Genomic DNA, 15,340 nt, shown 5'->3' with positions numbered 1-15,340 from the left:
TCAGTAAATCTTTTGTTGCCACCAGCCTGAACCACACATACCTAAAATAAGTTATTTTCCTCCAGATATATTCACCTCTAACCAAAATTCATTCATCTCCTATCTGTAAAGTTATCAGAATTTCAACCCATGTTTAGGGGCTTCTATTCCCAATTTACTTGTAGAAAGGGATGCCCAGCACTCAGAAAAAATATTCCAAAAATTTCAGATTTGTGACCCCTTATATTCAACACTTAATACCTGCCTGCCAGAAGAGAATTTAGTGCTAAGTGATTTCATCAAACCAGGGAAAGAAAACAGACACTTCTCTAAGTCAAAGTATATCAAGGCATTCAAGTTTAGCAAGGGAAAGGGTTTAAGTAATATAGCCCTGAGGTATATCTAGTTTACAATACAAGACAAGCAACTTGTATGGTTGTCTTGTAAGTCATTACAACAGTCAGTAACAGGAAAGATATACCCTTTGGGTTCTTTACACTTATCTGCAGATTTCTTACTATTTCTTATGCATCTTTCATTATAATCATAAAATATTTGTAGGAAACAAAAATTATGATGTGACTGACAACAGGTATATGATGTTGTTAATGTGCGAGAATTTTTACTCTCATTAACTAATGAGTTATTATCAATGAAATGTCTTCTGAAGGTATTTCATAAGACATTCTGCTCCTTCATAATTTTGTTCCAACTACCAAACCCTTACAGAATCCTTGTTTCCTTTGTCGCATGGGAATTTAAATCTCCCCAATTTTGATTGTTACAGACAAGATTATGAAAGCATATTGGAAGTGAGTTACTATATTAATCATAGAAGGAAAAAAATAACAAACAAATGTAATCCCTATTGAAGTTAGGCAAACTATGTAGAAAAAGGGAGACATTCCTCTGGTGCCGAGGATGAAGCAACAAGTCTGTTGCAAGCAAGCAGAGGAAATAGACAAGGGTGGCTTTCAGTTTTCTTTGTCCTTTTATGGGCACTCAGCTGGAATCGACTCAACTCTTTTGCTGTAGAAGGCTAGACATAAGTGAGTCAGGCAAGCTGGGTAGCTCTTTCCCATGTCCTGCTTAATGTGGGCTATTATAAACTGTTAAAACGAGGATGGTGGGAGTGTAATGCTGAAAAGAAAAATGGGACTAACTGGGGGAAGTCAAAAGGGCGGGGACAGCAGCTATCAATCTCTCAGTGAGGTAATTCAATTCACCAGCTAACAAACAGTTATACAGTGAATTATCTAACCCCCCCCCCCCAATTCCTTCTCTTCATAGCAGCTTCAGTTACGAAGCAGTGGAAATCTATCAAACCTCCCTTTTTTTTTAAATCAGGATTCCCAAATTTTCACTTGTTTTAAAATAAATGGGAATATTCAGGAACAAGCATCTTGACACCAGCATGCAAATTCAATCCAGCATTTAGACCATCTTAAATTTCATTAAAAAAGCAAACACGATTCTTAATAATATGAAAAAAAAATCATTCAAATTTAAAAAGTAAAGTGGACACAATAATGATTTCCTGCAATTTAGCCTAACCCTAAAGGAAACAAAACAACACATACTGGACACGTTTTACTTAGTTACATAGGCCATTGCCTCCAATCTTTTCTAATTCAAAGGTTTGCTAAAAAAAGGAATAAAATGTAGAATATATAACCATATCTGGACTCACCCAATACCGCAGAGTATAGGACATCAGAAGCCTTGAAGTAGAGGGTGGCAAAGACAGCTGGACGACGACGTTGGGATTTCCCAAAATGAGGCAGCTTCCCGCCACATTGTGGGAACAGCGGATTTGCACTGTGCTGCTGGGCCAGACTGGGAAGGGTGAGGGTTCTAGGACTGGTTGCAGCTTCACACTATGCTATGGCTTAGGGCAGGGGTAGGCAACCTTGGCTCTTTTATGACTCATGGACTTCAACTCCCAGAATTGCTGGCTCAGGAATTCTGGGAATTGAAGTCCATGAGTCATAGAAGTGCCAAGGTTGCCTACCCCTGGTTTAGGGCTTCAGAGCCACAGTGCACCAAGAAGCCCCTGAGATGCAGCAGGGCAAGCAGCCCCAGAGCCACACTCCCCATCAGGCAGAGTGCCAGCAGCCAAAAGGGCACCACAGGGGAATGGGCAGTTGGGGGAAGTTCAAAGGAAGGCAGTCCCTTTCTTTGGAAAAAAACCAGGCTCAGGGCTGGGATGGACCAAACTTGGGCTGCTGCTATTCGGCAAAGCTAAATGATGTGGTCGTGTTTTATAACACATCATTTAGGGACAGGCCATGCCAAAAATATTTTCATTAGCTAAGACTACTTATTTTCTAGGAGTTACCTGCCAATATAGTATCAGTAATTGAATTTAAATGTCCACTGATGTTAATGGATGCACTTATGGGAACCAATATTTAGATCTGTTTTTAGATCTTTTTTTATTCCACCTTTATTATTGTTATAGATAACGTAAAGGGTGAACATACCTAATATTCCTTCCTCCTTCTAGTTTCCCCACAGCAACAACTTTGTGAGGTGAGTTTTGCTGAGTGCATGACACTGGCCTTAAGTTATTTGTAAAATAATAATGGTGGGATAAAAACATCTATAAAAAGACTAACTGTTCCTTGAAATGCATCTATTAACATCAACTGACTTATTACAGATTCTGTACTGTCAGGTAACTATCACAGAAAATGAATGGTCAGGAAGTGATTATCATCTATCTTTGCACTGTTCACTTGGTTGTATTTTTAAAAAGTACTTCCAATACAAAAATCATGTTACGGGCTGAGTTTTGGTTGCACAGAAAATAATTATATAATAAATCACTCCAAATTTATTTTGCAGAAAACATGGTCTATCAGCAATATATAGTGATGCTTAAAAGTTTGAGAACCCTTTTCAATTTTCAATACTTCTGCATGAATATGACCCAAAAAGTGGTGTTTTTCCACACAAGTCTAAAGCTAGTTAAACAGAATAAAACAAATGAGTGAAAAATATTACATCATATGTTCATTGATTTACTGAGGAAACTGACCAAAGCTACATATTTGTTTAAGTCAAAAGTATGCGAACTTTCAATAATTGATGTGCCCCCCCCCTTTGGCAGCAATAACCATTTTAGATAACTGTTGATATTAGGTATATGGGTTTTAAGGAATTTTAGCATAAACCTCCCCATAAATAATCTTATACCAAGAATGTTGGAGGGCTTCCTAGCTTGATCTGCCCACTTAAGGTCCTTCTGAAACATGTCTATAGGACTGAAGTCAGAACTTTGCCTTGGTTATTCTAAAACAATTAAAACTGCTTTAATTGTTTTTTTTAGAAATAGACTTGTGTCTTTCTGTTTGCCTGCATCATGTACTATTATTTTAGCTTCAATTCACGGACAGACACCATGACATTTTGCTAGTACAATTCAGAATTCATAATTTTATCAGTGAAGGCAAGCAGTCTTGTTCTCTAGACTCTAGGACAGAGGTCCGCAACCTTTTGGGCACCAGGGACCGGTTACGTGGGCAGGTTTTTCCATGGACCAGAGGGGGCGTGGTTTTGTGCACTGACCACATCCCATGGATGGGGCTTTGGTTATTTGTGTGGGCTGGTTGCTGGTGTGCCAATTCATAGATTGGGGGTTGGGGACCCCTGCTTTAGAAGCAGCAATGTAGACCAAAACCATGATACTGCCACCACTGTATTTCACAAATGAGATAAAGTTTTTACTGGAATGCAATGTTGCCTTTTGCCAATGTAACACTTTTTATTTAAGCCAAAATAATTATTTTTGATCTCCATCCACAGAACATTCTTACAATAGCTTTCTGATTTATCCATATGGACTTTTGCAAAATGTAAATGGGGAGCAATGTTCTTTTTGGAGAGTAGTGGCTTTCTCCTTGCAACTCTGCCATGCATACCATTGTTCAGTGTTCTCTTAAAATGGTCTTGTGAACACAGACATTTGCCAACACATGAGAGATCTTTAATACCTTAGGCATTTGAGATCTCTTGGAGCATTACGTATTTTGCTCTTGATGTTATGTTGGTAATGATTGACTGCTCCTGGGAGGATACCAATGGTGTTGAATTTCCTACATTGTACTGGTAGTCCCCAAGTTCTTTGGATATAGTTTTGTAACTTTTTACAGCCTACAAGCATCTTAATTTTTTGAAGGTCCTGAGAAATCTCCTTAGTTTAAGCCATGAAACACTTCCACACACTATGTTGTAAAGATCAGACTTTGACAATGATTACTGAGAATTCAAGGCAAGATCACCCATACCCATACTTGATTATCAACTCAATGATTGAAACATCTGAGTCTAACTTCCCCTTCAAATAATCCTAGAAGTTCACATACCTTTGCAACAAATACCTTTGGATCATTTTCCTCAATAAATAAATGAACAAGTATAATGTTTTTGTCTCATTTATTTGTGTTGTCTTTATCTAGTTTAAAGGCTTGTGTGTGTTACATATCATGCTATAGGTCATGCTTATGAAGATATTGAAAATTCAAAAGGATTCACAAACCTTTAAGCACTACTGTAGAATTTATACTGCTACAAAAATGGACAGGTGCTTAAAATTGGTCATCCTCTCTTACAGAAGAACAAATATAGAATTTTCAAGTTTCAGGTAATATTTAGCCTGAAATTATTTTCTATTTTCTTTCCCCAAAACTGCAGTTTTCCACATTTAGTAAACCAAGACCACAGGAAGTAAACGTTCTTATTTTACATTCATCTGTGGGCTGCAGGCGTTAAAATTAATCCAGCTGGAGGACTTGTTTACTTACACAGAAGATAATTGTGTGTTTTTGGCAAGCTATCGGAACTAGTTACGCCTTCTCAGCTACTCAAAATAAAGAAGCAAAACTGTCAGAAGTATGTAGTAGGAGCCCTCAGCATCATTACTTCAGTTCCAGTTGTTGTTAGAGAAAAGGTCCAGTAACAGCTCCAGGAGCTATCAAATGGAATAACATGTAACCAATATTTAGATTCTAAACCCTCTTGGTTTTAAATCCTGAAGTTCTTATTAAAATATATCTAACTTTTGCACCAAAACAAGCACAGAGATAATATACAGGTATTGATGGTATACAGTGAGGGGGAAAATTATTTGATCCCTTGCTGATTTTGTACGTTTGTCCACTGAAAAAGAAATGATCAGTCTATAATTTTAATGGTAGGTTTATTTTAACAGAGGCAGAACAATAACAAAAAAATCAAAAAAATGCATTTCAGAAAAAGTTATAGGTTTGCATTTTAATGAGTGAAATAAGTATTTGACCCCTTCGCAAAACATGACTTAGTACTTGGTGGGAAAACTCTTGTTGGCAATCACAGAGGTCAGACGTTTCTTGTAGTTGGCCACCAGGTTTGCACACACATCTCAAGAGGGATTTTGTCCCACTCCTCTTTGCAGATCCTCTCCAAGTCATTAAGATTTCAAGGTTGATGTTTGGCAGCTTGAACCTTCAGCTCCCTCCACAGATTTTTTATGGGATTAAGGTCTGGAGACTGGCTAGGCCACTCCAGCACCTTAATGTACTTCTTAAGCCACTCCTTTGTTGCCTTGGCCATGTGTTTTGGGTCATTGTCCTGCTGGAATACCCATCCACGATCAATTTTCAATGCCCTGGCTGAGGGAAGGTGGTTCTCATCCAAGATTTGATAGTACCTGGCCCTGTCCATCATCCCTTTGATGCGGTGAAGTTGTCCTGTCCCCTTAGCAGAACACCCCCCCAAAGCATAATGTTTCCTCTTCCATGCTTGATGGGGATGGTGTTCTTGGGGTCATAGGCAACATTCCTTCTCCTCCAAACAGGGCGAGTTGATGCCAAAGATAGTTATTTTGTGTTTCTTTCAATTGTGAATAATCGTACCAACTGTTATCACCTTCTAACCAAGCTGCTTAGCGATAGTCTTATAGCCCATTCCAGCCTTGTATAGGTCTACAATCTTGTCCCTGACATCCTTGGACAGCTCTTTGGTCTTGGCCATGGTGGAGAGTTTGGAATCTGATTGACTAGATTGCTTCTGTGGACAGGTGTCTTTTATACAGGTAACTAGCTGAGATTAAGAGCACTCCCTTTAAGAGAGTGCTCCTAATCTCACTTGTTACCTGTATAAAAGACACCTGGGAGCCAGAAATCTTGCTAATTGATAGAGGATCAAATACTTATTTCACTCATTAAAATGCAAATCAATTTATAACTTTTTTGAAATATGGTTTTCTGGATTTTTTTTTGTTATTATTCTGTCTCTCACTGTTAAAATAAACCTACCATTAATTTTTTTATAAATGCAGCATTTCTCTGTCAGTGGGCAAACATACAAAATCCGCAGGGGATCAAATAATTTTCCCCTCACTGTATTGTTACTTGAACTCAACCATTTGTACTGCATATAATTTGTATATCGTGTATTTCCAAATTCAAAATATAACAAAGCATTGTGAAAGAAAAAGCCATTTAGCATCTAGCTTACAGACCAAATGAAAATATGAGAAGTGGTTATGAAAAACTGGCTGAGTACAGTAATGGAAAATAAAAGCACAAAGGTAATACAAATAAAAGCAGTCTTTTACTAAAGCTCTTATTAGTGAGGGGTAAGGTTAGTGGGAAATAACGTGAATTATTTTATGGGATCTAATATTTGTTTTTAGGAGGAAACATTATAATAAATTTGCTAACAATTTAAATAAAATAAAAAATAAATAGGCACATTCAACTATCTTCACTAAGCTTTGGTATGACCACACAGAGAGAAGTATGGGTAATTATTAATTCCTCCAGCCACCACAATTGGACAGAGGAAATGGAAGTAAAAATCAGTTATTTTAACATTACAGTGAATCACATTAATCTTCCAATGAAAAAACAGCATTAGGCAATGATCAAATCAGGTAGTACACAAATCAAATTTGAACAAAGATATTTCACTTCTCAATGATCTGTCAGATACTACACAGCAACAGTATAGGAGATAAAAGAGAACTATTTCTCAGTTACTTCTTTCCTACAACTATATATATATATATATATGCATGCTTCTGTAATAAAGGCATCCCCAGAAAAATATAGTTACTTGTCATAATGCTCATACCCTGGATCCGCAGTGAGGACATTCAGCTACAGGAACTTAAAAGTTCAGCCTCTTTCCTGAAAGCAGATCTATATGAGGTTTAACACGTCAAGAGCAGAGCACTTATGAAAACATGAAGACTAAAAATATTTCCATGAATTTGCAAACAATGATCAAGAGCATGTACTCAGTCCTCTCCCAGGGTTAAATCAACATTTCATTAACAACAGGGCTTGTGGGGCATGAAATCCAGTTATGAAACAAAATAAACACAATATGGAGTATCAATCAAATGTAATTAGAAGGCAGATTTAAAGAGGAAGAAATAATTGATAAATAACATAACTGAACTGAATAAAACCATATTTATTTAGCCAGCACAGGGATAAGTAATAGAAAGTGGACTACTCATTATTCTGATCTATCTTCATGTGCCACATATGTATTGTATACTTCAAAAATAAGAATATTGGATGACTGGATCTCAATACTTTGTTCAGAAGGTTATCCACATACCTTGGAGAAAAAAATAACCAAAAGCAAGGTAGGGATAATAGGGAGCATCAGGGAAGCTTTTTGATAAATAGTTGTTTTCTGGCTTACAATTACCCGTATCCATGAATTTGTGCTGGTAGAGAGCATCTACTAGCATGCTTTCAAAATTTCAAATCATAATCAGGAGCTTATAGCATCAATGACATTGTCTAATCATTCACCAAGTTTCAGCTTACATCTGGATTTACATTTAGAACAAAGGGAATAGGGAAACAAGGGAAAAAATAAGGAAATTGTATATGAAAGGGACACTATAAAAACAGAGCAAGAAATGCATTAGGATAATGCATATTAACAAGCCTATAATTACAAGTTCTATGGCCAGCTACTTCTAAATGTTCTTTTAAATCAGAGAAAGTTATTAATGGCAAAAGTATTGATGCTTGATAAAAAAGACAAAAAGTAATTATAACCTATATAAAGAAGAACTTTACAGATGTAGTGGCATGTTGTTAGATCTTGTAAAATATTCTTTCATTGCTGCAGGGATCCACTCACTGAAAAAGAAATCTCTATCAAATCTATTTGCTTTATAACTGCTTCCTCTTCCTCACTGAACAAAGTTCTCTCACTGCTAGCACACTATAAATGAAGAAATGAAGGTTTTATGAGAAAGTTCTTCCTAGCACATAGAACACAGCAGTTTACAATATGATCTTTAAGTGGGAGGTTTAGGGGGAAAAAATAACTATATTGGCAGCTAGTTCAGTATGAGGCTGCTGCTCGCATCTAACAATGAAAGACAATAATTTACCCAATATATGCAGTAAATTTTATAAGTCCTTGACTTATGACCGCTCATTTAAAGTTACAATGTCCTAGGAAAAAGTGATTTAAAACCTATCCTCACACTTATAACTGCTGCGTTCCCAAAGTCACATGAACACAATTCAAGCAACTGGCTTGCATTTCCAACTAATTGCAACATCCTCCAGTCACATGATCATGATATGTGACTTTCCTGATTGGTTTTCAACAAAAACAGTCAACTGGGGAAGCTGGAGTCATTTAATGATCATGTGATTCCCTTATGAACATAGTAGAGAGTTTTAAAATCAGGTCTGGTCACACTTTATAACTGCACCCAACTATGACAAAAATTCCATTTTATTCCCAATGGTGGTCCTAAATTGAGGGCTACTGTACTCTGCTAGCCTTTAAATGTAACCAGACTATTTGTTTGATATGCAGATTTTAACATGCTTTCTTATCTTTATTGCAAAAGAATATAAATACAGATGGTTTGGCTAACTAAGCCTAGTACTGAACAACATCCAACTAAATCTTGTATGATGATTTAGGAATAAAATCTGATTTTATTAACACTATAAGGAATTTATTTCTGCATTCAAATGCATACTTTGCATTCCTAATATGCAAAACATTTTACAGTTCTTTATCTAGTTTTGCCCTGTGCAACATGGCATGACTCTACACATTTATAAATGAGACTGAGGCAAAGCATTGATGGAGCCAGAGCTTCCACTATTACTACTCTTCAGAATCTACAAGGTACAGTTCTCAACACTGAATAGTGGATTTCCTCTTTCAGGTTGAGAATCTTCTCAATCCTATTACTCTATGCTATTTTATCTCTGCACACATCACCCCACTTCCACCAGCTGCCTGCAATTAGTTGACTCAGCCTTCCATCCTTCCGAGGTAGGTAAAATGAGGACCCAGATTGTTGGGGGCAATTAAGCTGACTTTGTAAAAATGCCGCTTGGGGGGGGCGAAAGCCCTAATAAGCAGGCATATACATAGAATGAAGGCTACTGCTAAGCTTGTAAGCCGCCCTGAGTCTTCGGAGAAGGGCGGGATATAAATGGAATTAAAATAAAAAAAAATAAATGTTTATACCTTGATTCATCCTTCTCATTCTTAGCAGGTACATAAAGACTTTCAAAACTGTACTTTCATGCTCTAGATTCCTGAGCTAGTTTTAATACTATCCTCCATGTGTGTATCATAAGTGTTATATGCTTGTAGAGTTGACAGCTTATATTTTACTTCATTTCTGAAATATTTTTTCTTCTGGTAATATAAGAAAAGTAAAGCAGCTGATTTTTAAGCATCAAGCCTTGTTCTCTTTTTAAAATATTGACTTCTTCACTAAAGTCTTCTTTGAGTATGGCTTAGTAGAATGCAAATGCTAACATATAGCAACCTGCAGAATCAGAACAAACAAGCCTTACCTGACTCTGAAGTTCACTCTGCTGCTTAAGGCGCAGGTTCTCTGGAGTGTCAGCCACCATAGTGAAGGACTGCTTTGGATAATGTCTGCAAAAGAAATAAATAAAGCAGAATTAACAGTGTCTAATCTTAATCTGAATTGGCCAATAAATATTTAAGGAAGCAGTACTAGCTATTTCTCTTTCTAGGTTTCCTTCATTTTTGGCTTCTGAATAAATTATGAGCATTCATTAGCAATTCAAGATATTTCTATCCACCACAAAATATTTTTAATTTATTGATGCTACTTTTAGTTCACAAAAGATTATAAAAATAGCTATTTAGTCAAAGTTTAAGTTTGAAAAAAGGAGGAAAAAAGACACACGATTTTATACAAACATTTTATTAACAGCTGCGCTGTCTTGAGAATTGTAGGCTAAATTACTTAGGTGTTAACAAGTTGGGGAAGGCCAAGATTGTAACTTTCCTGAATTAAAAACCAGCACTCTACAATTGTTTTCTTTATCATTTCATTTTTTGTACACAAATAATATCAAAATAAATAATTAAAAATTAGTCACATACATGAAAAAATGAAAGACAAATGAGGCACACTGAAATTATTTTGAATAATTAACTTTAGTTTTTGTTATCCCACCACTGATCAGTCATTCTCAGAGTAAACCCAAGAATTCAAAATTTCTAGAATAGTGTAATGTTAGGAGGACACTTTAAATTTCTAGTTTCCACTATTCTGAACCAGGAGAGGAGAGGAGATAGATGTATGTGCATGATTTTTAAGAAATCCTCCTGTTTCAATAAATTTGCTTCAAGGTTTCCAGATTACCGTATTTTTCGGACCATAAGAGAGCACTTTTTCCCCAAAAGTGGGGGGGAAAACGAGGGTGCTTCTTATGGTCCGAAGGTGATCCGTATGGCCAGCCCCAACCTCTGCAAGTGGAGCACGAATCGGCACGTGCTGAGAAACGCCAATCTCACGCTCCTGCACTCTCCCTCGCTTGGTTTCAGCTTCCCTTGCTACAAGAGAAAGCAGGCTGAAACGGAGTGAGGAGATTGCCAGGAATGCGAATCGGCTGATTCTTAAAATGTATATTGTATATTTTACAAGAAATATAAAATAAAATAGCACCACAACTTTGTATCTAAACCAGTGAAAAACTGCCTGTGAGCTTTTTCAGTGTAGTATCATCAGGTTTTACGAATGAATAATCTCTATGTCCTGGTAGAAAATAGCGAAACAGTAGAAATTTAGCCCCCCTCTTCCTATGGGCTACCTTTTGCTTTCTTGGACTATGAAAAGCTCTGTATGCTTTCTTGGACTATGAAAAGCTCTGTATTTTGTTAAGAATTAGTCTCTATTCACTGAATAACAACCTCCACTTTTTAAATTCTTTGTTCAAAGGAAATAGTTGACTTCAATATGTATTTATCTTTTTTTACAGGATTTACAAATTGTTCTAGTCAAAATTGGTTCCAAGCAGATGTCATTGGGACACCCTCAAATATTTTTTAAAAAAATCAGGGAGACAGAAAACAGAAAAATGAACTGTGGCAACTAATAGACACTGAAGTGTAATCTACAAAAATCATACCCTTGAAAAGAAAATTTATTCATTATTTATTTATTTATTTAATTTATATACCGCCCTTCTCTCAAGAGACTCAGGGCGGTTAACAGGGCAATACGTAAAAGACAGATACAAAAGTTAAAATTATTAAAACATGATTAAACAATGCCCATAGTACAAATTTAAAATTAAAGTCATAATAACAAACCCACCCCATCCCATCAGGCCAGGCCCGCTTCCTTAAAGAGATAGGTTTTAAGGTCGCGCCGGAAGGAGCGGAGGTCGGGCGCCATCCGGAGCTCTACCGGAAGATGGTTCCATAAGTCCGGTGCACCCACAGAGAACGCTCTCCCCCTGGGGGCCACCAGTCGACATTCTTTGACCGGTGGCACCCTGAGGAGGCCCTCTCTGTGGGAGCGTACTGGGCGGAGGGAAGTTGACGCCGGCTGCAGGTGCTCCCCAAGGTATTCTGGACCCATGCCATGGAGGGCTTTGTAGGTCATTACCAACACCTTGAACCTCACCCGGAAGACAACTGGCAACCAATGCAGCTCGCGGAGCAAAGGTGTAACACGGGAGTATCGGGAGACCCCCGACACAACTCTCGCGGCTGCATTCTGTGCCAGCTGGAGCCTCCGAGTGGTCTTCAAGGGTAGCCCCATGTAGAGAGCGTTGCAGTAATCAAGACGAGAGGTCACGAGCGCATGAGTGACCGTGCGCAAGGCATCCCGGTCTAGATAGGGCCGCAACTGGCGCACCAGGCGAACGCCCCCCTAGTTACAGCTACAATATGGTCTTCTAAAGAGAGCTGTGAATCTAGGAGGACTCCCAAGTTGCGAGCCCTATCTACAGGAGGTAATGACTCACCCCCCATAATGAGGGGTGGGATATCCTGAATATCCCGGGATGCCGGTACGCACAGCCACTCCGTCTTGTCGGGGTTGAGACGAAGCCTGTTCCTCCCCATCCAGACCCGGACCGCCTCCAGGCACCGGGACATCACGTCGAGGGCATCACTGGGGTGGTTTGGGGTCGAAATGAAAAGTTGGGTATCATCAGCATACTGATGATACCCAACTCCAAAACCACAAATGATCTCACCCAGCGGTTTCATGTAGATGTTGAACAGAAGGGGCGAGAGGACCGACCCCTGAGGGACTCCACAAACGAGAGGCCTCGCGGTCGACCTCTGCCCCCCCGTCAACACCGACTGCGAACGTCCCAGGAGATAGGAGGAGAACCACTGAAGAACCGTGCCTCCCACTCCCAATCCCCTGAGACGCCGCAGCAAGATACCATGGTCGATGGTATCGAAAGCCGCTGAGAGGTCTAATAGGACTAGAACAGAGGAGTATCCTCTGTCCCGAGCCCTCCAGAGATCATTCACCAGCGCGACCAATGCCGTCTCCGTGCTGTACCCAGGCCTGAAGCCCGATTGGTACGGGTCTAGATAATCCGCTTCATCCAGGACCAGAGGGAGCTGATGCGCCAAAAATGAAGGTAATCATTCTTTTGAGGGGGAAAAATACAGTATCTATCTATCTATGTATCTATCTATCTATGTATCTATCTATTTATGTATCTATCTATCTATCTATGTATCTATCTATCTATGTATCTATCTATCTATCTATCTATCTATCTATCTATCTATCTATCTATCTATCTATGTATCTATCTATCTATGTATCTATCTATGTATCTATCTATCTATCTATCTATCTATCTAAATCTATTCATTTGCTTTTCACCCATACTCTTAATAGCAAGCATTTCTAACTTAAAGAACCTTCCCAAACCAAGTCCTAATATTTTAAAACAGAATGTTATAGCTCCAATATCTCACATGAAAAGGGGTCCTAAATTCCAATTTAGAATAAACTACACTGTTTTGTATATATAAAACCAGAATACATGTATGGTAATATATTTAATATATAATATTATATAACCAAATCAAATATACTTTTAGATTAGGGAAGCATGAAAACACTATTTTTAAGCTCTCTTAAGGAGTTCTGCAATATGAAGAGATTGTGAGGAATTAACCCTAACCCATAAATGATATGAACATGTAAAAACTGCCATTTTAAATCCAAGTCACTCCCCCTGCTCAAACTACCATTGGGTCAAATTTGATATACTATAATGTGAATGTTATAGCTATTGCCAAAATGATAACGAGGAGTCTGTTTTCCATCTTCCTAATATTTCTACTAGACCTTTTCAATGCGACAGATAGCTTCATCCTACATGGCTACTATAGGGGAGAAATATTATAGTTATACAATTCTAGTATGCCTAAATGTTAAAGATGTTAAATGGGTGATTATTTGCTAATCCTAGCTGTAAGGTTACTGCAATACATAGTATAATATTCTAAGTAAAAAAAAATCTAAGATAGTGAATAGTTGTTTTAATAGTTTTAACATTTTAGGATGTATGCTGCCCAGACTTACTTGCTGATAGGTGTCTACAGAAATTAAGTCAATAAAATAATATATAAATAAACAATCCAAGTCATAAAACCATTTTATACCAGATGATATAATGCCAGGTTTATGCACCAACTAATAATCAACCATGTGGTGAAAAGCTAAAGAAAATCTACCAAAAATTTATGTTATCCCAATAACATAAATAGGTTCATGCTTCAAAATCGTCGGTATGTGCATTTATCCGTTGTGCTCAAAATTAATGGTGATACAGAAGAACCAATAGACATTCTTTCAGATGCACAGGCTCCTCATTCCATCTTCTTATGTCTAGGGTTTCTTTTTTTGGGGGGGGAACCTTTGAGACAATTTTGTCTCCTGGTGATTGCCTAGTCCAAGGGTAGGCAACCTTGGCTCTTTTATGACTGGTGGACTTCAACTCCTAGAATTCCTGGGCCAGCTATGGTCAGGAATTCTGAGGGTTGAAGTCCACGAGTCATAAAAGAGCCAAGGTTGTCTACCCCTGGCCTAGTCCAATTCAAGCAGTTTGTTGGCAACATTTTTAGAAGTGCTTTGACATTGCCTTCTCCCTTAATTCTTCATAGTGATTGGTCCAAAGTCACGCAGATGTCTTTCATGCCTAACAACTCAGTTTTTCAGTTGCCTTTAACCACTGCATAAAACTGGCTTTCTCTCCTCGCTTAATTCATCATTATTTTCAGTCTCCTTAATTTATCATTATTTTCAGTCTCCGTTGATTTCTCTCCCTGATACTTCATAACAACTGGGGAAGGAAGAAGAGTGATTTGCAGCTGTAGCTATTATACAGGTAACTTATGGAAATATATTTACATATGAAAATTTGAAAGCCAAGGGGAGGGGAAGAAAAGAAAAATTCTCTTCCCCATTCTTTTTTCTGAAAAAACTGTTTTTTTAATATACTTTTCTTTTACTTTCCATGTAAGAAATGGTTCAAGTTTTCTATATTAGTGAGAAACTTCCTTTTAATTCAGAATATTGAAAAAACTCCACTTAAAGAAAAGGTTTGCCTGAGACAAAACAGACAAGTGCTCAATTAAACCGGGAGATAGAAAGAAGACAGTACCATTGGGAACTGAATCACAATACTTGCAATAACTTTTCATTTTTTAAAAGTGCAAATAATCTAAGAAAAGAAAATGTTTAGATTTATTTAGACATCATTCCAAAACTAATGGTTAGATCATGTCTTCTCAGCATATATGGATCAAAACAATTTAATTTCTTCCTAGAATACTAGAAAAGGACATCACAGCTTTAATCAACCAAGAGCACTATTCCATCAGTACAGAGCCCAATAATAACAAAATACATTTTGTTTTAAAATAGTTGTTTTGTAAAAAGGAACAGTGTTTCTTCCTCCCAGGATAAGGGAGGGAAGAGGAAATAGCTATATAACTAGGTTACTTGCTTCCTGCCAGTTAATACAGCATTTCAAGAAATAAAGAGACCTGACTCAATGGGTTACATGCAAGT

The 15,340-nt window shown here is 37.7% G+C and overlaps 1 protein-coding gene across 2 annotated transcripts in view; it reads right to left on the bottom strand.

The window, feature by feature from the left end:
• The window catches only part of LASP1 (LIM and SH3 protein 1), a 36,994-nt gene that overhangs the window by 12,118 nt on the left and 9,536 nt on the right, over positions 1 to 15,340 (bottom strand). For both annotated transcript variants that reach the window (XM_083378650.1, XM_083378649.1), the window contains exon 3: positions 9,825 to 9,909. In XM_083378650.1, the coding sequence (XP_083234776.1) occupies positions 9,825 to 9,909 (85 nt within the window). The remainder of the gene's footprint in view (positions 1 to 9,824; positions 9,910 to 15,340) is intronic.

The sequence above is a fragment of the Vipera ursinii genome (assembly GCF_947247035.1).
Source record: "Vipera ursinii genome assembly, chromosome: Z".
In the NCBI taxonomy this organism is placed as follows: Eukaryota; Metazoa; Chordata; class Lepidosauria; order Squamata; family Viperidae; genus Vipera; species Vipera ursinii.
Note: the sequence above shows the minus strand (reverse complement) of the source record. Positions and strands in the feature narration are given on the sequence as shown.